This window comes from Primulina huaijiensis, chromosome 18 (genome assembly GCF_012295235.1).
Source record: "Primulina huaijiensis isolate GDHJ02 chromosome 18, ASM1229523v2, whole genome shotgun sequence".
Classification (NCBI taxonomy): Eukaryota; Viridiplantae; Streptophyta; class Magnoliopsida; order Lamiales; family Gesneriaceae; genus Primulina; species Primulina huaijiensis.
In genome coordinates this window covers 3797625-3822646 of record NC_133323.1, presented here as the reverse complement: position 1 = coordinate 3822646, position 25022 = coordinate 3797625, and the positions used below count along the sequence as shown (strand labels likewise).

Here is a 25022-nt window from a genome sequence, read left to right as displayed (position 1 = left end):
CTATTATAAGAGATTCTTAATAATAGTACTAGATACATCATTGTATGTATGTTGCACACCTTAATATTACTATATTGAAATCACAAAATAAAATATTTTGTTATTATTTTACCCCAAAATTTAACTTACATCTTCTTTTTAAGTTATATCTCAAACAACTAAATTATCCTCTTTTTTCTTTAATTTTCCTATCCCCTTTCTCTCTAAATTTTTTCTATATGATTAAAAATTAGAGAATTAAAGATCAAACTAAATATTTCGATAAAATATGTGGATTTAAAATTCTTATGTATCACTATAGCTCGTCTAACACTAAGATTCCAAGTTTTGGACGAGGTCTCTGGTTTGAAACTAGGTTAATTATCACAAATACATCCATCGACTAAAGGATTCATACATACCAAATCGATAAATCAAATAACAGGGAGTAAATTAAGATTACAAATTCGGGCAAAAAATAGCATACTCTTTCTTTTTTCCTTTCTGAAACAAAAAATTGTTCATGAGCATAAACAACAACTGGATATATATAAGGCGACAAAAAGCCACATTTTTTGCGTTTAAATTTGTTAAGATCTAGATTTTATACTCCAAAATATACTAAATCTTATCCCATTAAAAACCGTTGGCCCCATTACCACCAAATCATTTGATTTGTCCGACTAAGTTCTAGCTTTATCCATGTCGATTTAAGATTTGTCCTAGTTCGTACATCCCATTTAAATAAACAAAAAGATGACTAGACAACAACTCGTAATCCAAATTTTATTCGTATTGAAAGATAAAATCATGTAGGAAACCAAAGAGTGTGTTGAGGCAAATAAAGCAATTCCATTTGTAATAAACAGACAAGAAATTATTGGAACTCAATGAACTGCCGACGCCAACAGTTTTCCTTGTATTTGTCATTCTATAAAGATTTAAATTCTTGTAGTTTTGCTGTCACACGCATACACACACACACATATATACACACACATCACTATATAAATCATAGCCTATGTGGTACTGGATCTTACACTTAACCATAGATTCTAAGTAGATCATCCATTAAATGGCTGCTTCATTTCCCACGAGATCAATCTCTATATTGATATTGTTTGTTTTCATATTCTTGTCAAATTCTGGTGTTCTAATGGCGGCGAGTAACAATGGAAACATGCGAAAAGGAATCGATAGCAGGAAAATATTGCAGGAAATGAGGTTAAAATTTGGAAAGTCGTCGAAGCAAATGAACGGACGGCGGGTGACGGCAGGTATACGTAGAGAGGCACCTGAAGGACCAGATCCTCAACATCACTGAGAATTCAAGTATGATGGCGCACAATTTCTCGATGAGCCAACCAATCGATTTTGAATTCCGATCCTGAGATTGTTATATGTATTCTGAAATATTTTACGAGACAAAGTGTTGTCACCTAAGTCAACTCTTTTGCACGAAAGCCTGATTTTTGCACATTTGCTTGCGTATCTATGGTTTGGACGCAAATCATGTTCTCTCTCAACTGTGTTATATTTTGTATTAAATCTATAAAATATTGCTTACTTCACAATCTTTTTTACATGATTCATTTAACGAGAATAAAATCTGAATAAATATGGACCCTTTGCCTCACTTTAGATTTGTCCTGCATCGGCCTGGGAACTCGAAAGATCCAATTTGAGTTAGATCCGTCAAAATTATTATTTTTTAATATTTTATTCAATAAAAAATAAAATATTAATAAATCATTAAATTTAGTTTACAAATTTATTAAACATATCGTAATAGAAGGCAGATCCATGACAGGCTCAAACTCAGGGTAATTTCGAAACCTGCGTCTAGACTAGTGACACTTACTGGAGTCAGACCCTAAATTTCCTGTGAGTATGATATCTCATAAATGGGCCCACTACCCTTGGCCCATCCCTAGCCCAAATAGAAGGCAGGCCCATGACAGGCCCAAATATTCTCCTATAAATATCAGGTTTGTGTGTCTAACTCAGGGATATTCATTATATTATTTTCAGCAGCACCTTTAGCTACTCCCCATATATCCACAGTCTCTGACTTGAGCGTCGGAGGAGCTACGCCAGGACACCCTCCTGATCCCCTTCTAACGGTCTTATTCGTGATTTCAGGCTCAATAAATTTTTCCTTTAATTTTGATGCCAAAACGAGTGATTGCAAGCGTTAATAATTAAGGTTTCATCCAATTATAATTATAGCATGTTTCCTCAACCCCTGAACAAAATATTATGAGAATAGGTCAACAGACAACAATAATCAATTTATTCGTTAAGTTTCAAATTTTATTATCGTCAATTATTATTATTAATTTTTTTTTTTGAAAGGTTATCGTCAATTATTTTAGTATCTCACTGACTCACTTGCATTATGAAATAAAGCTTTTATTCCCCCAATCAATTAAATATTAAGTTAATAAGTTGACTTTGACTCGATTTGCAACATTAATAACGACAATTCTTATTTAAAACAATAATAGAAATAAATCTAAATTTCAAAACATCATATGATATTCAACCTTAACTTTTAAGATTTTATAAAATTCTATAACTATTCAAATTTTCAATAGACTTTTAGTGATTCTATAAAAATCATTAAAATACAAACATAAAAGCACAAAGTACTTACAATAATAAAATGTCAAAAGGAATTTTTTAAGATATCGCTTTTCCTCTTATTATTTTTTTTTCTTTTTAGCCGATTTATGTAGTAATTAATATTTTCTAAAGTGTTGAATAAACTAACTTTCACAATATTAAACCAAAAGGAATTTTTAAAAAAGCCATAAGAGCCCAAGAAGCTAAAAAATAGTTTAATTCTTAAATAGTTGAACATCCTCGCCACAAAATTAGTAAAACAATAAACAAACAAATATTGCTACATATTTTTTTAAAAATAAAATTATTTCATGTTATAAATTGATAAAAAGATTTTTTTTAAAAAATAAATGAAATTTTATTATCTTTATTTTATAACTTCTAATATTGAAATTCTATTAGGTCTAAAATTATAATTATGAAATTGTTTAATAAAATTATCATTCTATAATTTTATTGTCAAAAGAATCGAATGTTATAATAAATTATTTAATAATTATATTTAATTTTTGATTCATTTATGTAACATGATTTAATTAATCAATAGTATATATGTATGTATGTTGTGTATTAATTTAATTACAACGTTAATGTATTTTTAAAAAGTTAATAAGATACACACTTCAACACACGCAAACGTATATATACATATAAGGATAATTATATGGGATAAACAAATAAAAACTTTATAAAGAGATATCAATCAAATATATTTTAATGTACTTATTTTTTATTTTCAGGTATAATTAGTTTATTATTCATAAACAATTTCCATTGAAATATGTGAAAATATATAAATGTCTATAAAAATCTTTCAATGAAAATACGTAAGAGTATGTGAAAATCTTTTAGAACTCTGTGGAATTTTATAGAAGACAATAAAATATATCAACTCCACATAAATCTATTATTTTAAAAAATTCATTAAATCTCTGAAATGTAAAAAAACTCGTATGAGACCGTATCGTGAGGTAATTTTGTGATACGTTTCTCCTACTAGGTTCGACCCATGACAAAATATTTTTTTAATGTATTATTTTTTATTACAGATATTGATCGGATCAACATATCTCATAGATGTAGATATGTGAAATCGTGACCTACTAATTAAAGTATCTTATCTCTTGGATTACAAGATTGTCCATCTCATTTTTTTTATTATTATATTATTATTATCATCTATGCACAAGATTATACTTGACCATCTCTTATTTTTATCATTTATTATTATCTATACACAAGATTATACTGGACCATCTCTTATTTTTATCAATTATTATTATCTATACACAAGATTATACTGGACCATCTCTTATTTTTATCATTTATGAGAAGGCCTTTTACTGACGTAGTTATCATAAAAGTTTGAAAATGTTTTCTGGGAGCTTGGTTTGATTATTCTTTTTATTATTTTTTAAAAATATATTGATTAAAAATATATAAAATAATTTGATTAAATAAAAATATATCATAGATCGATAAAATATAATAAGGAGTTCATGGATACTCTAATTGCCAACTGAAAAAATATCGTAGCCAGATTACAAAACATTCATGTATTTTCCATGGATACAAAACATTTACTATCGAAGATTACATGCAACTTGAACACAGATATTTATTATGGGTACAATGTCCTAAATTTATGCAACAGATGTGAAGTATTAAACAGCTTCCAGATTAGTACTGCTGCATGAACTCGTCTCTTGGACAACAAAGTATCACACTTGCTTGCAACAACATATATAATTAGACGTAAAACAGAAGAAAATTAAAGTTAATAACCATAATAAAAAGGGAAAATTGATAAATTAGTCCTATAAGTTTGCCACTTTTGGTTTTTGATTCGTTGTCTTTGCTATCTCTTATTTAGGTCTGTTATCTTTCTATTGTTTAGATATTTGGTCCTTTTTTATCAAATTTCTACCATAGTTGCTGAATTGATATTTTTCTTTTGCGACACTTTGAATTATGGGTTTTGTCACATCACATACATAATGTGAGATTTAACATAATCATCACACCTTCTCTCCCACATATCCATCGGCATGCATCAAATTTTACTTAGAGGAAGCAAATCCATAATATTCTTTCAAAAAATCTCTAAATTTCTAAGAAGAAGAAAATTTATTTTACACTAGATTACGACGTCATCTGTTTCTGAAATATGGATATTGTTATGTAAATGTGGAAAAAGAGCACAAATGAGGGTTTCTTGGGCATGGTTGCGAAATTGGAGAGTGAGTGTCTTGTTTTTCAATTCTTTTATAGTCTTGTACTAATTTGTTTGGTGAAACATGTTACTTTTTGATATGTGTGATTTTTTTTCATGGGAAGATTCACCTGCAATGTGTCATACTATAATTTTTTTGACTTGAAATGGAAATTGGTTGTGCTCAAAGTTTACAAGAAAGAAACAAAAAAATATCAGAAGAAAATTTGGAATTTCTTGCTTGTTGGATCATGACTGATTTTCATTTTTTTTCTATCTGAGTTATTGGATAATTTCTTAGATAAAGGTCAGACGCAGATAAAATCCATATTTCTTGTAAAATAATTTCTCTTAGCTCAGAAAATTGGAGATTTTTTAAGAGCAAAACAGAGACTTGTTTTCCCTCGTAAATGTCGATGGATATATGAGGGAAGATGTACTCACTTTCCCTCCAATAAAAGCTGAAATATATGTTAAATTCTATAATATGTGTGATGTGCATGTCTGTAAGACTGTGGTGAAAATTAGGTAAAAATTACCAAATGTCTAAATAATGAAAAGATATAAAAGTAAACCAGAAATGTCAAAGATATCGGACCAAAAATCAAAAGTTGCGAACTTACCGATTTATCAATTTTCTCTAATTAAATAGCAACTGATCAAGATTCAAGAATCCCAAATAGGGCCAAATGCAGCAATCCCATTAGCCTTGCATGCATCAACTATGTCCCGGCTTCCCTCTGGATTACTGGTCACCAGGACCACCTCCGCCCCCCAAATCTTCGCCGTATCAACACTCAATTGAGACATGTTAGGGCGGCCAAGCACTGCCGTGTCGTGTACAATAACCTTCTCTTTTGGGTGTCCACTCATCCATTCTTTAATCTCCTTCCCGAAATTTTGTTCCACGTTTTTCGTCACCCACAGTACGCAAACGTCAGCCTTGCATGGCTGAATAAGAAATGAAAGAAACACGCAGATTCCGGAACCCGTGGCAACTAAAAGAACCCTACTGTACATGTTTGTTAAATAGGGTAACCCCACGAAATGCACCTGTCGAACCCACAGGTGAGTCGGCGGATTTGAGACTAGAGATTTTGTGTAGTCGCCGACTGCTCCGGCAAGCATCATGTGTTCTTTTTTATTATCTGAGATTATCCCAAATGCGTGCCATTCCGAGAGGGGAGATGGGCTGATCCTGCCTAATAACCCAGCTTTAACGCCACCGTCGAATTTGATTATCGAGGCGTGGCCAGATGGGGAAGAAACCCAAACTGGTACACGTCTTACAGTTATCCATGGGACGATGGTTAAACAAGTGATAGCAACAGTGAACCAAAATTCCTGGCTTTTCATCAATCTGGACCCGAGATCATCACGGTAGGATTTGGTTCCCGGGTCGTAAGAAATTGTGAGGATGACAAATAGCCACAGGAGGACTAGAGAAGTCCAACCGGCAAATCGGTGAGTTCGCTCAAACACGTTGTGATGGAGGTGGCGGACGAGGGGGAACGCTGCCAGAACAGACATACATAGAAGTGCAAGAATGGCGAATGAGACGCAAATGATTTCTGGGGTCGTGTTTTCCCTGTCTTTGAGAGTGAGAACTAAAGCATAAATCAGCCATGCAATTGAGGAAACTCCACAGCTACTGTGTATTCCTCCAACAGATTGTAGTAAAGAAGTGGTAATAGTCTTGATTCGCAAAGGAACAAAAGACCACCCTAGAACGTTAACTGCCAGCCAAAATACAATCCTCAAAAACGCTTCGCTCCGGCATAGAATCAAAGCAAATATATTGGCAACCGAGAATAAAGCAGCCCTGCTTCTTGCATATGGGAATTTACCAGTGGCTGCAAGAACAAGGCCTGAAATATTCAGAACCAAGCAAGTGACAAAAAGCTGTTTGTATACAGTGAAAAGCCCTTGATCAAGAAGTATAACAGAGAGCCTCGTATTCGGCGCCTGTTTCTTGGCAGCAGCTTCGGATTTCGGCGGCTGTTTCTCCCGTTTGCTGAAGGTTGGTGGAAGAGGAAGCAGCTCCTGCACTGCTTTCTCTTCTTCGTGGCCTTCCTCAATATCAACAAGAGTGTCAACATCTTCATCGTCCTCATCTTCGAGATCACAAAAATGGCTGCTTGTTCGGCTTATGGACCTCTCTATGATATGTGCGGATGGAAAAACTACAGAAAAATTCCCCCATGGAAGCCGAGATCTGCGACTACTGCTGTTGTGTGGTAGGTTTGTGGGCGGAGCAGGAATGGCGAATAAATCTGCATGGGGTTTAATTTCGAAAGCCACGCCTCTGCAGCTCGAGAAACGACCATATGTTTCAACTTTTTCCATTTCAAGATAATTCACCAGCAAAGATTTTGTCAGAATATTCTAAAAGAGAAGAAAGGAAAGGATGGGTTTTGTTTTGCTGTGTTCTTGGCTGTGGAGGAGTTCTCTGATTTATAAGCTGGTGGCATCCATCACTAGGGTTTTCTTTTTAATTTAATAATATCAATCAATACATAATTTGACTTAATCGTAATTAATGCGAGTCGCGGCTCTAAGTATTCTTTAAAAAAAACAAAAAGAAAAGAAAAATTCTAACCTGAAGAGAACGTAATTTTGTGGGGTTCATTTGACATTTCTATGATAGTTGCGAGAGAGTGACTGACTGGATGAATGTTCACTAGTGTCAGACAATTCCATTTGAATACTTTATAGTATTCATGAGTAAATTTTTAAATAATTGAAATTCACAATTTGAATTCCCGAAATTATAACTTAACAAATTTAGGGAAAAATAAGTTTTATTTCCCGTTAACTTATTCAATTTTTTGTTTTGAATATCTAATATTTCCAATTTTAGTTTTGATACATTATCTTTTAATTTTCATTCATTTTGATCTAATTATGTATTAAATGACATATGACAAGTCGGTAATATCATGTGCTAAAACGTCAATATTTGATATAAACAATAGTTTTATATATATTTTTATAGATTATGTGTTGTTCTACGTTACTAAAATTTTGGAACTTTTGTTCTCTATTTCTTGTACCGAAATTTTTTATTTTAAAGCTAAAACTTATTATTGTTAATTTAAATATTAATTTTATATTTTTATAGATGTTCGCACTTGTAAACTATAAATAAAAATTTACATATGTCTGGGTTTAGTATTATTTACCTGCAATTTTCTTTTAGTAGTTTCGTCGATACAATCCATATTCATAGGTCCACTACTAATCCATGTTTACAATTTTGGTCATATATATTGACGAAATTGAGTTAGTCTTGTATCTTTCAATTTTTTACTATTTTATTCATTTTTCATGATGAGTACGGATGTCGCACTGCATATGTGAGCACAATGTTAACAACATGTCGGAAAAATGACCAAAATTGTGAAAAAGAAAACAAAAATATCGGACTAAGACCAAAATTTTATAACATAAATAATCAAAATCGTAAAGAGACAAATAGACTCTGGACCAAAATTGAAAATTTCCCTAAATAATATCACAAATTCTAATTTACATAATTTAAAATATTAATTTAATTTATACGAAAAATTATCTATATATGAATGATTCAGGGTTTAAGTTCGTGAATAAATTAAAGCATTTCGTCCTACACGACATGCATGAAAATTAAGATTGATTTCAGATGGTACAATATCCAAGTCATAAGATCAAACTGAACTATCTATATATTCAATGAGGTTAGAGTTTTCTTTTGGAATAGAATTAAACAGTGCTTATCCCAACTTGTCCGTCACTTGTGGTCTAAATACATTCGGATTCCAAATACCTTGTCAAGTAGTTATCTTGAGCAGCTTGAAAGAGTTGAATAATGGAATTATACACATTTATGCAGTCAATCCTGTGTAGAAAATCGTGCTTCACCCGTANAAAAAAAAAAAAAAAAAAAAAAAAAAAAAAAACCACAAACACACACAGACACAGAACCCCTTATGTGAAATTAATAATATTTGAAAATCTTGTATTTTTTGAAAATTAATCAGGGTAAAAACCCTGAAAATGGGGCAAATGACCCTTATTTTTAAAAATACATTTAATTTAACAGATGGAGTTTTATGCTTTTATGATATTTCACAAGGTTGTAAAAGACCTTTACATTATCTTTTTTTTTTAAAAAAAAAAACCTTCATGTTTTTGTGCATATTAATAGAGCGAATTGAATTCTACATTAATATAAATTAGTATTTGTTTTAGATCATGAAAAGTACAATCTGATTATTACAGTAAATTATTCTCCTTCCTCCCGACAACAAATTAACCTAAACTTATACCCAATATATTTTAGAAAACTTATTTTGTTCAAAATAACAATGTTAGGAAAACGTGTATAACAATACCAAACGTCGTTGACATATAAATATGGAGGGGTTTTTTTTTATAATTAATGTAAAAATAAAAAAAAATTCGAAAATAATTAAATTTTTTTTTTTGGCAAAACTACTTTAATCCGCGCTTACAAAGCGCGGACGCTCCACATGGACGAGCGTAATTTTATCCCATACAATTTTAATTAATTTTTTTTCTTTAAAAAAAAAAACAAGTTTTAATTTTATCCCATAAAATTGTAATTTTTCTGTTGTTTAATTAAGCTCGAATCGAAGCTCAGGCAATACTTGTTAGAAATAACCGATCAAGAATCACAGTGCACTTCACATGCACTCACAACAAACAAAGGCTACGAAAACACAAAGAGAAAAACGATCGAGTTACGTGCTTCGACTTTGAATAGCCTACATCCATGGAAGCACGGAGCAGCTTTCTTGTATTAATATAACAAAGATATTAACAAGTACATAACCAAGAGTCAAAGCTGAACCTTGAGTCCAACTATATATATAGTTTGGCCTTGGGTTTCCAGTCTTCACGACACTTCAAGCTGTCCTGTATGGCCCAAGCCCGCAACCAATTGACTAATTACTGTGGCCCATAACCATTAATAACCAGCCCTTGATATATTCCATCTTCTTGCAACTTGTGAGTCACCGAATATCCCTAACACTCGTTAATATTGCAAAACATGTTTTCCGAAAATAAATCTATTATTATTATTATATACTTTTTTTAAAAAAAAAAAAGCAACTTTTTCACTCAATTTCACATTCCTCTATAAATTCTCGTTTCAAAAATAACCGAGCAACAAATTTCAATTTTTTTTTTCAATTGAATAAGATTAATAGCGTAGCACTATTGGACTGAGTGGACCGTTTAACCCCCTCAATTAATTCCATTTTGTTTTAGGGTAAATTGAAATTTTATCCTCTTCTTTTTATTTTCGTAGTTTTAGTCATTCATATTATCAAATATCAAATTTCAGTATTTCCGAAATCATTGTATTTTTTGCATGTTCGCTCATTTTTTCATGTGATGTTGAGATGACACATATATGGTGCTTACCTGACATCTTAAGCACACTTGATGAAAATGAATAGAACCGTAAAAACGAAAGATACATAACTACGACTCGATTTTAATAACATAAAAAAATCAAAATTACAAAAACACAAACATAAATAACCAAAATTGTAAATTTTTTTTTTAAAAAAAACTATTATTTTTTAAAAATAATGGAGTTTACTTATACGTATGTAGCCCTAGGGAGCAGGTAAATATAATTCTACGGTGCAGTTCACGGGTCAGCAGCGGCTGGAATGGGGTGTTGCAGAAGGACACAAGTTTGGTGTGTAAGAATAAATGATAAATTTGTGGCAGAAATTAAAAGCGAAGGTCATCCTGTGCGGTAAACTCTTTTTCATTTTATTCACATAATTAGCTTCTTCGATCCCCCATATGTCACATTACTTTCATGCCATTCCAGACACATCCCATCACATTATCTCCTTATTTTGTTTTTCTTGTACACTTTTTTCCACACGAAAATATATAAAATAGATTTGTGGGTTTTTTAAGATATTCAAGGTTAATATTATTGAATCAGTACGTATATTTATTGTCATGACTAATTGGTGCATATTTGAAATTATCATTGCTTCTTTCTCATGCCCCGTTTAAATCTATTTGGTAAGATATTGTCGGATTTCATTTTAATGACGCTAAGAAATTGAGACCCCAATCAAAATAAAGAATTTTTTTCAAGTCAAATTAGCGTAAAATGAAATCTTATTTCGTATGTTCCAATTCGAAAATAAAATTATATTTATAATATTGAAACACTTTTCCGAAAATGATGTAACTTATAATAGACATTTTTTAATGAAGAAATGTTTCTTCATTCGAATCTTTAATGAATGGACACATATTTAAAACATGACAAAAACTTGTGTGAGACGGTCTCACGGATAGTATTTTGTGAGATGGATCTCTTATTTGGGTCATCCATGAAAAAAATATTACTTTTTATGCTAAGAGTATTACTTTTTATTGTGAATATCGGTAGGGTTGACCCGTCTCACAGATAAATATTCGTGAGATCGTCTCACAAGAGATCTAATCTTAAAACATTTTATCCTACACATCGTTACCCTATAAAATTTATTATTTTTTGTTTATCATAATCCAATTTAAATAATTAATATAATAATTAGTTTAAAGTAAATGTATTAAAATAATATTGATTTTAAATATAAATAATTCACAAATAATACTGAATTTAAAGAACGGAATGAAATAAAAATATATTGGTTCCGTTTATTTCTGAACTCTGTACTTATATTCTAAAGCATATCAATTTTAATTTTTTTTTCCATTTATATTTTTATTTATTTCTTCCTTTTTTATAATCCAGAAACGACTAAATATTATATGATGAGAAGCATGGATGTTCATCGATCGGTTCGGTTAGATTTTCTGTTTTTTATTTCGATTTTTTCGATTTTCGGTTATATATATAATCCGATATCTGAATTATTTTTCTTTGGTTCTGTTTGGTTTTCTATCGAAATGGTTGGGTTATTTCGGTTTTGATATAATTATTTAAATTAATAACATAAATCTATTGTAAAATATAATATATTATCTTTTTACATGATTTTTTATTAAACATTTAAATATAAAGTCTAAAAGAATTACATAAACAACAATTAACTAAATATTTTGCAAAATAATTCATCATTAACTGATATAATCTCAAAAAATATATAATAAAAATAAATTTATTAATTTAATGAAATTTCAGTTTTTTCAGTCTGTTTGGTTTTAACATATATATCCGAATTATAAAATTCGGTTTTTTGTTCGATTCAGTGTTCGATTTTTTCAATTTGGATTTCCGATTTTTTCGATTTTATCCGAAGTTTGAACAGTTAAATGGGAAGGATTAGTTACTGGTCACATTCGTTTTGCTTAGGTGCTTATACTCGAAAGTGATATCTCAGCCATGATATTTAATAGAACTCCATCCCCCACACCTAAAAATTGAACCCGATTGATGCTAACCATAAAAAAATTTAGAACAAAAAAAATTCAGGTGATTTTTTTTTTTTTTACATAAAAAGGTTGGTGAATTTTTACTCACTTCTCAAGCATCTTATATAATAGGTAAATAACATCTTTCGCATAAAAAGATATGGGTTGGATACGAAGTCATCCAAATTCATTTCAAACAATTCGCCCTCCTTAAATTCAAGAAATTTCCCGAAAAGGTTTTGTGTAGAATAATCAAAGATCTTTGCCTTGAGTATTAAGGGACCGTTAGAAAGACACTTTAACTTTTAAATTTAATAGATTTTGTCAATAAATTGGATTTCAAAATAGTTTATGCAAACGATATGCTGATAAAAGTTTAAAAACCAGTTCACATAATGTTAATTTTAAATATTTTGATTGGATTTCGAATGTAAAAATACATAAAAATTTTAAAAAATTATTACCCTTAAAACAACTGAACTACCCCAAATAATAATAATAATAATAATAACAAAATAAATAAATATAGGGTATAGCTAGGGAAAAAACATGAATCTGAGAAGAAAAAAATAGTAAGATTAAATCATATTTGTCCTCTATGTGTGTAGGGGTGTGCAAAATTTCGGTTAAACCGAATTAACCGACCGAACCGAATTATTTAGAAAAATCGGTTCGGTTAATTCGGAAGTTCGGTTTTGAAATTTTAAAAAATCGATTAATTCGGTTAATTCGGTTCGGTTTCGATTTTAATTTGAAAAATTCGATTAAACCCAATTAACCGAATTAGTATATATATTAATTTAAATTGTATATGAACATTAAAAATACATTAGAAAGAAACTCAACTTTTCATGTATAAGAAAGAGGCTCATTCATCCAATGATTTTATCTTCAGTATTTTTATTTGTTATTGATATTTTTTGTTTAATGTTTCTAGTTAGAGTGGGTCTCATGTGAGATCGTCTCACGGATCTTAATCTGTGAAACGGGTCAACCCTACCCATATTCACAATAAAAAGTAATACTCTTAACATAAAAACTAATACTTTTTCATGGATGACCAAATAAGAGATCCGTCTCACAAATACGACCCGTGAGACATTCTCACACAAGTTTTCGCCTTTTAGTTATTTATAAGCTCTTCATTGTTTTCTTTTTTTTTTATGTGTTAAAATTCGCATATTTTAAAAAATATCGGTTATTTCGGTCGGTAACCGAAATAACCGATTTGAAAATCGGTTCAGTTAATTCGATTTCTATGAATATTTTGATCGGTTCAGTTATTCGAAAATTAAATCAGTTAAATCGGTTATATGTCTATTTGGTTCGATCGGTAACCGAATAGACTGATTCCACACCTCCGTATGTATGAGACTGAGAGTGGATGCGCGAAGGAAGGCGGTTCTTCGATATGGGAGCTCACGAAAAACACACACGGCTTATATACTTTATACTTTACTCAAACTCAGATCCTTTCTTTCTTTCTATACTGTCTTTCTATCCAGTTTTGGGAACGATAAACATTCAAACGTTTGGTGAACGATAAACAGTCAGAGCTCTGAGTTTTCTTGAAATCTCTACAATGGTTGCTGGGAAAGTGAAAGCGGCGATGGGTTTGCCACCAAATTCTAAGCCAAAACCAGATTTGTCGCAAAGACCGCCATTGTTATCGCCACCAAGTTCAGCTAACAAGCAGCAATTGCAGAAAAGGTCGGTACTGGCCGGCGCAGGGTTCTCACGCTCTTTCGGTGTTTATTTCCCACGCGCCTCCGCCCAGGTTCAACCCCGTCTACACGACGAAGACGAGCTCCTCCGCGCCATCGAAGAGCTGCGAGAGAAAGAGTCCCGTTTGAGAACAGAGATATTGGAGCAGAAACTGCTCAAGGAGTCCGTCGCCATTGTTCCAGTTCTTGAGAACGAGATTTCGTGTAAGGATTTGGAAATCAGACGGTCCAAAGCGATGATCGAATGCTTGGAATCGGAAAACGAGAAGCTAAGAGCCGAGAATGAGTTTTTACACATGGAGCTTGCGAAACATAATCACAAGTACACGGAAAAAATCAAATGCATGCAGGCTGAGTTAGCTGATATAAAGATAGCTGTTGCCGAGAGCCAACGAGAGCGAGAGGAGGCGTCGTCTTCTTTGACCACTACGAAACTCATTGATGTAACAAATAATTACAAGTCGTGTGTAACCGTGAAGTCATTGAGAAAATGCAAGACACAAAATCATGTCTTGGGCAATTTTTTCGAAACTGGAATGAGTGTGCATGCGAACATTGAGACTGAAATTGTAAAGAAAGATGAATTCGTAGGTGTGGGAGAGGAGAGCACCGAAAGGTCAAGACATTCTTGGTGCAACTCCGAGGAAATCCCTGAGACTTCGGATGGATTAATAGGTTCAAGATCTCGTGCTCCGCGCGTTCCTAAGCCGCCTCCGAGGCCATCCGCTGCGTTTTTGTCTTCGCTATCTTCAACGTCCACCTCTGCGATATCATCGTCTGTGTCTTCCCCTTCTTGCGGTTCTTTATCTGATTCAGCGGACCGAGCATTGCCGGAGATTTCCTGCATTCCTCCTCCACCACCACCTCCCCCTCTCCCTCTTCGTCACAAAACTGTGCCACCACCTCCTCCACCTCCGCCTGCCAGGGGTCTGAAGAAGGCACCCGAGAAGGTGAGGCGAATCCCAGAGGTTGTGGAGTTTTACCACTCTCTGATGCGGAGGGAATCGAACACACGTCGGGATGCTGGCGGCGGACCCGCTGATGGGTTGGCGGCGGGGGCGACGACGAAGGATATGATAGGAGAGATTGAGAACCGGTCTGCCCATTTGCTTGCTGTAAGTTTCTTGCTTTTTCCATTTTTGGTCATGGTTTGACGGTTTATTTACTGATATTGCCACTGACTCATTGCATCCTGTCGCATAAATTGTATTGTTCTTGTGTCTTTTTCTGGTACCCTTGATACCCTTTTTCTTGGAATATTTTTATGTTTCTTACAAGATAAAACAGGCTCTCGATTCGTAATCCATCCAAATTGGAAATGCAGAAAGTTGTAAATTTAATGAAACCATGTGGCCATTTATGTCATTTAATGTTGCCCGTCGCTTGTGCTACTTTGTCTGGCTAATTTAATTCCGTGTGTACCTTTTGGTTAGCCACATAAACTGTTCATAAAGTTCGAGTAAACATAGTAATGTTGCCAGGTTCGATGTCAGAGCTCCGTTTGTTCATGCATCAGCCAGTGCCAATTTTAACTGAGAATTCACTAAAATATTAACCATCACTGTTGTAAGACTATTTAGTATACCGAGTTACTCGAATCTCGAGTCAAAATTTGACCGAGCTCTTTGCTGCCTTTGCAATGTTTAGACCACATAGTCTATGTTTATGCTATACTGGAATAGGAATTCCATTTGTTAACGATTTCCTGGTTCTGGATTATCTTAATTACAGATTAAGACGGATGTAGAAACACAAGGAGATTTCATTAGGTTCTTAATTAAAGAAGTTGAATGTGCAGCATTTGCTGACATCGAAGATGTTGTGCCGTTTGTTAAATGGCTTGATGATGAACTCTCTTACCTGGTAACCCGAAGAAGTTTTATTTTCGTTCAACGTATTCTAGTTTTCGGTACATGATAGTAAAATGAATTCGAGAGTTATATAGGTTGATGAAAGGGCAGTTTTGAAGCACTTTGGTTGGCCTGAACAGAAGGCTGATGCTCTAAGAGAAGCGGCTTTTGGTTATTGTGATTTAAAGAAGATGGAATCTGAAGCCTCGGCTTTTCATGGTGCTCCTGGACAGCCTTGTTTCCATGCTCTCAAGAAAATGCAGTCCTTGTTTGATAAGTATGAAGTTTTTACTAAGATTGGAATTTTTTTAATTTCATTTTCAAATGAAAACTTATGATTATCGATCTTCTAAAATCGTTTTCCCCTTAATTACAATACTTGTTTTGGAAAGATTGGAGCATGGTGTTTATAATCTTTCAAGAGTGAGGGAATCTGCCACCAAGCGATACAAAGTGTTTCAAATTCCAGTAAATTGGATGCTGGATACCGGTTTCGTAGTTCAGGTATACTTGTTTTCACCAATTACATTTTCTCTTTTCGCAAATTCCCCAACTTTCCTATCAAAAATCCTAGGCACACGTTGAGAGCCCAAGTTTCACGTAGGTGATACCCGAACACTTATAGAAGACATGGGCCTTCATGTGATTCCGAATCCCTAGCTTCGACAGAATTGAGAATTTGATCATTTTTTATTTTCTAAAATTTGTGTACTAGATGGATACACATACCATTGTTTTCTTCTTTTTTAGTGTCATTTGGATGTTTCTGGTTATGCTTATTGTGGCACATGTACCTTGTTTGATCCTTATGGTCAACATGTGAGGCGAGTCTTCCACTTATGCAATGGTCTAGATGTCTGCGAGCAAATAAAAGAGGCACCCGTTTGACCAGCCATTGTGCAAAACGCATTGCCTTTCTCCTATCTGAATCAAATTACCATGAATAATCTTAGCGCGACTTGCTGAAGAAACCTTCATTGGTTCATATTGTGTTATATACCTTTGTTTGCTGACCACCAAAAATTAATTAAATTTTGTTTCTACACTTATCCAAAAATAGCTGTACAAAGTTTGAGTGACTAATTCGAACTGGCAAAAAAAAATTGTGGTGTATCCACAATTCTTCTAAGTACATCGCTAGCATTTAGTATCATTAAATCACCCTCTTTAGCATGGAAAGCTGGCTTTTGTTAGTTATGACGATGCTGACATTTCTCTAATTTTCTTATCATCCAATCGTATGCTACTTTGTCTGCCCTCAATAGAGGGGAATCTTGGAAAGGGATGCCGCCACACTTTAACTTATTTACAATGTAAATTCCAATATTTTCGTTGGGTCTGGGTAGAGACCAAAGATCTTGAGCGACTGAAAATAGTGAACAATTATTGATTATATAGTTTAATTATGATCCCCGAGGCGAAAAAAAAAATTACATTGCACCATCAGCCAAGTGTCATAGTATAATATCACTAGTGGTTATTAAGTACAAGACAAAAGTAAGAGAAGAATCTGCCTCATTTTGTAATGTCCAATTCTTGGGTTTGCACATGTGAAGTTTCTGATTTCTAAAAGTGTATCAGTCTGTGTTAGATTTACATTTTTCTAATGTTCTAGAAAACCCATCAAGAATATTTTTATTCTTGGAATTGACTTTTTCCTCCCATCTATGATTTTTTTTAAGTCAGTTTGACTACATTTTCTTAGATGCTAAGATAGACATCATTGTATCATTGTAATTTTTATTGGTGACGTGTGATTAGAAGCATTTATTGTAAGATTTATAGATTCTAGCTCTTATATATTTTATTTGTTTCCCAGTTAGCTTTGAAAATCAATATACTGATAAAAAGGTGCCCCACAGAAAGATGTGTAATATTATTTTAGCTTAATTTGTGATTCTCATGTGTTAGGATATAGTGTTCTTGGTCTTCTTTTGAACCAATTTGAAAAGTTTGTGACTTGACAAATATAGCGAAGAAAGTTAAGTTAATATCTGTGATAAAACCCACCTTTGAAGTACAGTCTCTACGTTGTAATGAACATCTCCTCTTTTTGTGTTCTCGCTGATCCGGGTGGAAGTTTTCCACGTAAATTTTTTGTGCATTGTGTTTGTCTATTAAAACTGATCACTGGTTTCATGCGTTTTGAGTAACAGTTTGTCTGCAAAACAAAGCAAGAAACTGACATGGGCAAATTGGGGAAATTCGGCCACGCACTTTAAGTTCGCCATGTCCTGAGCTTATTTTAGAAAGCTTGGTGCAAAGCTTTTTAGGAACTGTGGGTATATAATCAAAGGACTTGTTTTATAGTGCTGTGACCCATCACCTTTATACATTGTAGATCAAACTGGCATCGGTTAAATTGGCCATTAAGTACATGAAGAGAGTACTGGCTGAGCTTGAATTAATAGGTGGTGGTGGCAGTCCTGAAGAAGAAGAGCTTATCGTTCAAGGCGTCAAATTTGCATTTCGAGTACACCAGGTGATAAGATTTCACAATCTTTTGGACCTGCGTCGTGTTTTTGTTAAAGCTGAGTTCTGAATTTTCTCTTCTAACCTAGTTTGCGGGTGGGTTTGATGTGGAAACTATGAAAACTTTTCAAGAATTGAGGGATAAAGCTCGGTGGTGCAACATCCAGTGCCATAATCAACAACAGCCGAAACTTGTTTGCAGGTCTTCCTCTGCTGCTTTGTAATCTCGACCAATCTCCTTCAGATATGCTATGTGCCTACCTGCTTTTTGTGGAAAGAAATCGAAATATTTGTCTAAAATCAAAGTATTAACTTAAATATGATTGAATAACGGATTTAGATCATTTTTTTACATGCTCGAAAAAACATATATCTATTAGGTTTGTACATTTCTCTATGTTGGTATTGTTCGGTAGCTTAGAAATATGGAAAATATACATCGAACTTTGTGTTAAGTTGGGGACGTCGGTGCCATATTGTGGCCTAAGAATATGTTCCATATACAGACATCTCTTGTATTTGTGATACAAACATTCTTATGAATTAAAGATTTTTTTAATTCGGTCGTGATTCTTTTATTTTTAGTTTTGGAGAAAGTGATGTCCATTTGTTAATTGATCATCTTTTTTGTTGCCACCACCTTGCACTAGTCCTTGACTGTCGAGTGGTTCGAGCCTGCTCGGCAGGCTGTGACCTATTCCTGTTCAGAACATGACCCTCGAGCTCAAAGACCGATGGATCCCAGTACTGGACCAGGCGCTGCATGGCGCTGGCCTGGCAACCCGTTGTAACACTAAACCACCAATGACAAGTGGAAGGACGGATGAAACTTTTATAATTTATTCTTACCGGTTCGACCCAACCCAAAGGTACTTTGCTGAATCGGCTGGCTCTGAATCGGCTTTGGTTCTGGAGCAACCTAGCCCTCTTACTTATCGAGCTTCCCACTTTCGGTCTGGTCCAAGCAGTTTGACATAAAATCCTCCATAGTCGTACTTTAATTAAAGCACAGGCCAATTAAATCAAATATCGTTCATATTTCTTTCTACATTTGATCCAATTTGAACTTTGTGGATAGACTGAAACTTGAAAAATGACCGTCTTGAATTCTGAGTTCACTTCTAGTGAAGTTTGAAATCAAGGCCAATTCATATAGTTGAGTGAATGTATATATATAAACATACTCGAGTTTGTTGTGTTCAATGAAGTATGAATTTTACAAATGAATCATGATATACTTTATCTTCTCCAGTCACAAGCTAAAACAGAACTTGTTTCAAGATATCACCACAAATCTATATGAACTTTAAACCCAAAGAAAAAGTATTCAAGAAGTCCGTCCCATATTCACTTACCATCACGTTACCAGGGCTGCATATAATAACTGGTTCCATGTATCTGGTAATCCAGGGACGCACCAGTGGCTGCAATCTATCCCGGAACGAACACCACTGTATGCCGATGGGTGAGCATCTTTCCTCAACTGAGACAGAGTAGTGATATCCAACAAGAACACTGGTTTCATAATCCTGCTTAGTACTCTGTAAACAACTTCAGCCTCGGGTGGCATCCCACCTGGATACGTCGAACCTGCCAAAGGTTGTTGAACTCGATTACACCTGCAAATTGAATGGATCAAGGTTTTGGTAAATCCTCTGTGTGATGCTGATGCACATATGTTGAGTAAAGTTAATGAATTGGATGCAATCTGTGAAATTTACTTACTGAAAATGGGTAGGAGAAACGCCTTGGAAGAAAACTTTGGTCTTGCCAGGATCGATATTTTGGTCAATCCATCGAGCCCATGTTGTTAACCCTTTGTTAAATGCAATCAGGCGGTCCATGTCTTTGGATATGGTGCCACCATCTTGTACATAATCCCATCTGCAAAAGCGTAACATAAAGTAAGTTTTTACATTATAAACTACTGATGTCTACACTTTTACCATATTGATTAGAAACTTATGACGAATGTCAATAGCAATCAAAATTGTGAATAATTCAAGAAGATATCGTCTATTCGGCCCCTAATGTTATGGTATTACCCAACTGACCTTGGGAAAATACCCTAAGACCAAATAAAATTTAAGAAGAAGAGGAGTAAAAACATACGGTTGCTCTCTCCCTTTATGAGTCCACCAATGCCATGAATTGAATATGAGCACATCCATGCCTTTCCATGCATCACCTTGTTCAATGGAATCCAACTTCAATACTCTCCCAATACTCTCTCTTTTTATATCTACCAAGTATGTAGACCGATAAAGAAATATTGTTACCCCATAATCCTGCAATTGAATGTTTTTATGTCTATTAACTATTTATTGATCATAAATAAAAAGTTGGCTAAAAAGGGTATATATATTTGGGAGCGAAATAATTGGTTAAAGAAAAGTTTTAGTAGAGTAAAAGCATAATTTATTGATTAGTCGAGACAATATCTGAATTCTTTATCCTCGAGATGAATAGTGCTCACGGGTTTCAGTCAGTGTTCTAAAAAGTCCGCTTAAGCCTCGCTTAAGCGCGCTTAAGCTTGAAGCTCGGCAAAAACGCCCCGCTTCGGAGAAAACGGAAAAAAGCGGTCAAACTGTAGTTTGACCGAATTAAACATAATTAAGGTGTTTAATTAAGCGTGCTTAAGCACAATTAATCTCATCTATTTATTTTTAAAATTTTTTATTTTGAAGGTATGTCTTTTTATTTTAAAATAATAAATTAGGTTTATAATTTAGATGTTTGTTTTTTAATTTTAATTATGATTAAGCGTGTCTGATAATGATTTGACAAATATTTAACATTTTTAATGTCTTCTAGTTGCAAAACAAATAAAGATTGTAATTTTGATATTTTTATGATTTTATAAATATGAGAATTAATGCATCAGACTTAAATTTATCATATTTATGTATTATTTTATCTATTTATTGTTTTGAGATAGTTACAACTACACTAAACATAAAAAACGCTTTTTCACGCTTAAACCCGTGCTAATCTCGCTTAAGCTTGAAAAGCTTGGAGCTTGACATCCGCGCTTCGGGACGCTTCACGCTTTTTAGAACCTTGGTTTCGGTAAGTCTATCATAAACAAATTGTTTATAGCTGGTTTGGTTTATTTAACACTTGAAATTCATTTTATTTTTGAAAAAATAAAATAAAGTGAAAAATCTAAGTGTATTTATATGAATTGAAAAGTCATGAACCTTTTTGGCAAATAGACAAAAATAGACACCACTTTTTTGTTATAAGATGATCAAATCAACAAATCACTTTTTATTGTGCACAACGGGAATATGTAAGAAAAAATGACATATATCAGAAGAAGAATAAACGTGTAGAAATGACGACGACCATTGCTTCCATCTTTTGACAAAACATGCGTACGTCGCCTCAACTTTAGAAAATTGAGACGTGCATGCGTCTCTTTTTCTGACAATAAGGATCCCGCAATCATTCATTGATTATATGAGATGCCTATAAATACAGGTGATTGAGGCCTAAGCACACACATCATAAGAATAAAATACACCATCTACAGAGACTGTTGATTGCTTAGAAGGCTTCAATTGGAGAAAATCAGAAAAATTACAAGTCATTCGATGGCCAAAGGTTACGCTCGATCTGCTTCCGCATATTGTTTATTATTTTCATAGTTTTGTATAAACATGATTTTTGAAAAACTCTAGTAACCTACAAACCAGTGTTCTAAAATGTCGCCTAGGTGATGAGCATTCGTCCACTATCTCGATTTTTAGAAAGACTATGTTTATTTGTTCTGTTAAAAAAATCGACCTCTAGATCGCTTAGTCGCCACATAAAGAGTCGCCTAATGCGTGTGTGTGTATTAATTTTTTTGTATTTTTTTTTGAAAAAATATTGATCAACATATTTTTCAATCAATTTGTCTTGGATAAAAAGAAAGAACATGTTATTGATTTTGAGTTTGAATCCGATATAGAAAAATTATTTGAGAAATATTGAAATAAATGAGAAGAATTAGATATTTATGTTAAAAAAAACCGCATAAACGGATGTTTACCGTTTTTATAACATTAGTACAAACTATGCTAACAAATTAAACTACAATGTGAAAACCTCATGTAATAGGTTCGCTCGAGAAAATAAACACGTCACTTGATGTATACATGGTTGACGTATGTAGAAGTGGGAAAAAATACCGAATTTTCGACATACCGAGATTACCGTACCGAAAAATACCGAATTTATCGAAATTTTTGGTATACCGAAATTTTCAGTACCGTAACGGTATGAAATTTGAAATTTTCGGTATATACCGAAATAATATATATAAATTTAAAAATATATAATATTTTTAAATAATAATGTTAAATATTTAAAAATATAATATATTTTTTTGGTATAAGATGATATATATCGATACCGTGTCAAAATAAAGAATTTAATTTCTGTTTGGACTCATTATGTTGGAACAGTCTAAATCAAGGTTCAGTGAAGCAACTCGACTCATAGTTGAGAATTTAAATTGTTAAGAAGTCTTATCTTTGTTACATAACCTTACAGCTAGCTAAAAGACTAGCTGTTGGGCCTCGACTTGTTAAAAAGTTGACAGACTTCAGAAATCACAAGACCTCAGACATTGTTGCAAAGATAGCGGATACGAAGTCGCACATGTTGCGGTTGAAGTTTATTGTGTTCATTGATGTCTTGGATCTCTAGATACATGTGTTTGGTGTCTGTTGTCTTGATGGATTTGTTTCGTATATATCTTTTCTGGTCTCTTTGACTGTCTTAGTGATTTGTTTAGTATTGGTGATCACTAACCTTTGAATCACAAGATAATTAATTTTTTATGTATACTTTTGGTATAATGGTATTTTATTGATACCGTACCGAAACGTCAGCGTACCGAAAAGTCGGTATGGTAATGATATCATTTTTCTCATATCAATATTTTCGGAATGATATACGATATAAGAAATTTCGGTATGGTATCTCTAGACGTATGTATGCATCTCTTCTTCATTTGATATATATATGATTGAAGTATGGATGCATCTCTTCTTCGTTATTCAATTATTCTTAATAAAAAAAGAGTGAAAAAACGAATGGCGTGTAATCGGCCCACTAAAAAGCATGATTCTCAAACTTTTGATCATTTGTAAGGAGCCGTCGTGGCCCATTCGACGGGCGATGCAATCATCAATTTTCCCATCATCATTAAACTTTTTCTTTTTTTTTTAGCCCTTTTGAAAAATTGCCGTTGTGGCCATTATTTTCATTAAAGATTTATTTAAACGGATAATACCCGAGTATTTATTTAACTTACGGAAATTTATTTTTATATATGCCTGAAAAATAGTGTAAAATACAAAAAAAAATTTACTGACCTGAAAGGTCACAGAAGAGAGCGACTCCTGTCTGACGATTTTGAACTGAGAATTGGGAACCGATGCATGAATCATACAAGCAAGAGAAATCCACTGATTCAAACTCAGTGAATCCCCCACAAACATTATCTTCTTCCCACTCCATCTCTTCAATAAATCCACCCCATTGAATCTAAAATATCCAAGAAAATATTACAAAACGTATCATCAAATCAGTGCTTTCTGTGGTGGTTTTGTGTAATCAGGCATGGATACAGCGGTGACCGAGTATGAGAGCGATTGAAGTAAATTATTTTCATTTTTGTTGTATATATATTTTATTAAAAGTTGGATCATATATAATTTTTTCCAAAAAAAAACAGATAGTTCTGATCCAACTATTCTCCAACATATATGATTCGGCTGGCCTTCCCCATTAATTGAGTTTTTGAATGCTAGCTAGTACCTGGGCATCGTGCAGGAGTCTGGTGACCAAGAATACTTGAGGTACAGTTTATCGGGGCGGCCATATTTGATGCAATCGAATTCCGGGTCAATGAATGGGCAGCTGGAGGGCTCAAAGAGAGGATATGAAGGGTTGGAAACCCATTTTCCCTGGAACAGATTGCAACCTGATGCAGCGGCTGGCTTTATACTTATGGGAGTGCTGCTGAAATTATTGTGTAGCAGCTCCGAGTTCGCGTATTTTGGCAGGGGCAGCACCAAGACTACGTGAAACAGGGTGTGGATAAGCAAGTTTTGGTGCCAAAAACCCACCATTACAGGGTGTGGTGTGCTATGGTACACAAAAACAGGAGGATAACAAGTGAGTAATGCAGAAAGAGAGTCGTGAACGACGTTCACCGAGAGATTTACTATCACATTTCCTCCGATAAATAAATTATTCAACTTTCTTTTAAGTATTATTAATAATAATGAATGGATAAGTTGCTCATCCACGGCGGTACGTTACAATATTACTTTCTTGGAGAGGGTGGGGTACTCTAAGAGCAACTTTATACGGATGTCTTTCGCTGTAATATTTACTTAGGGTGTGCTAGAATGAGACTCTATGGAGGGAGGAAAAATTCATGTTCTAAGTTTGTATCTGCCTAATTTGTTATCAGTATATGCTCGACTTTCTTTTTTTTTTTTTTTTAACTCGAACTCGAACACATTAAGTTTTAAATTTTCAAGTGTCGATCGAAATCGAGTCAAAGCAATCCCCGAAACTTAGGTTTCACTTTGATTAGGCAAAAAATAAAACTTGAGCTTGAGTATAAAAAGTCTTAAACGAGCTCGCTTAAACTCCAAACTACAATGTAATTGGATTTTATACAAGCAATAATTGCTCTTCCTATAATATACAATACAAAAATGACTTTGATCTTCAAATTAAAAATTTCCACCAAGAACG

At 33.5% G+C, this 25022-nt stretch overlaps 3 protein-coding genes across 5 annotated transcripts; 1 reads left to right on the top strand and 2 right to left on the bottom strand.

Annotated features, from left to right (window-relative positions):
- Window positions 1-5323: 5323 nt before the first annotated feature.
- On the bottom strand, window positions 5324-7227 carry LOC140964890 (adenylate-forming reductase 03009). The gene has a single exon (XM_073424863.1). It carries the CDS (start codon window positions 7160-7162, stop codon window positions 5483-5485), a length of 1680 nt encoding a protein of 559 aa, XP_073280964.1. The 5' UTR covers window positions 7163-7227; the 3' UTR covers window positions 5324-5482.
- Window positions 7228-13585: 6358 nt separating this feature from the next.
- On the top strand, window positions 13586-19093 carry LOC140964188 (protein INCREASED PETAL GROWTH ANISOTROPY 1-like). Of its 3 annotated transcripts, none has more exons than XR_012172837.1 (6): window positions 13586-15053; window positions 15670-15801; window positions 15884-16065; window positions 16181-16292; window positions 16393-18270; window positions 18350-18447. XR_012172837.1 is itself a non-coding variant. In XM_073423758.1 (6 exons), exons 1-6 carry the CDS (start codon window positions 13797-13799, stop codon window positions 18482-18484), a joined length of 1959 nt encoding a protein of 652 aa, XP_073279859.1. In that variant the 5' UTR covers window positions 13586-13796; the 3' UTR covers window positions 18485-19093. The 3 variants fall into 3 exon arrangements, 1 of the variants encoding a protein (XP_073279859.1); XR_012172836.1 differs by having other exon boundaries at window positions 17945-18270; window positions 18350-18427; XM_073423758.1 differs by having other exon boundaries at window positions 18130-18270; window positions 18350-19093.
- A 318-nt stretch (window positions 19094-19411) lies between these two features.
- LOC140964189 (protein trichome birefringence-like 38) lies at window positions 19412-24633 on the bottom strand. Its single transcript, XM_073423760.1, has 5 exons — window positions 24072-24633; window positions 23627-23798; window positions 20373-20548; window positions 19986-20144; window positions 19412-19879 (listed from the first exon to the last, which is right to left on the bottom strand). The coding sequence occupies exons 1-5, from the start codon at window positions 24383-24385 to the stop codon at window positions 19618-19620; spliced, it is 1083 nt and encodes a 360-aa protein (XP_073279861.1). The 5' UTR covers window positions 24386-24633; the 3' UTR covers window positions 19412-19617.
- Between the last annotated feature and the right edge of the window lie 389 nt (window positions 24634-25022).

Coding starts and splice junctions, on each gene's coding strand:
- LOC140964890 (XM_073424863.1), bottom strand. CDS start 7,162: ATGGAAAAAGTTGAAACATATGGTCGTTTCTCGAGCTGCAGAGGCGTG.
- LOC140964189 (XM_073423760.1), bottom strand. CDS start 24,385: ATGGTGGGTTTTTGGCACCAAAACTTGCTTATCCACACCCTGTTTCAC. Junction 20,549..23,626: donor TCTCTTCTGTGACCTTTCAG/GTCAGTAAATTT, acceptor ATTCAATTGCAG/GATTATGGGGTAACAATATT. Junction 20,145..20,372: donor CATAAAGGGAGAGAGCAACC/GTATGTTTTTAC, acceptor ACGCTTTTGCAG/ATGGGATTATGTACAAGATG.
- LOC140964188 (XM_073423758.1), top strand. CDS start 13,797: ATGGTTGCTGGGAAAGTGAAAGCGGCGATGGGTTTGCCACCAAATTCT. Junction 16,293..18,129: donor ATACCGGTTTCGTAGTTCAG/GTATACTTGTTT, acceptor TATACATTGTAG/ATCAAACTGGCATCGGTTAA. Junction 18,271..18,349: donor TTGCATTTCGAGTACACCAG/GTGATAAGATTT, acceptor CTTCTAACCTAG/TTTGCGGGTGGGTTTGATGT.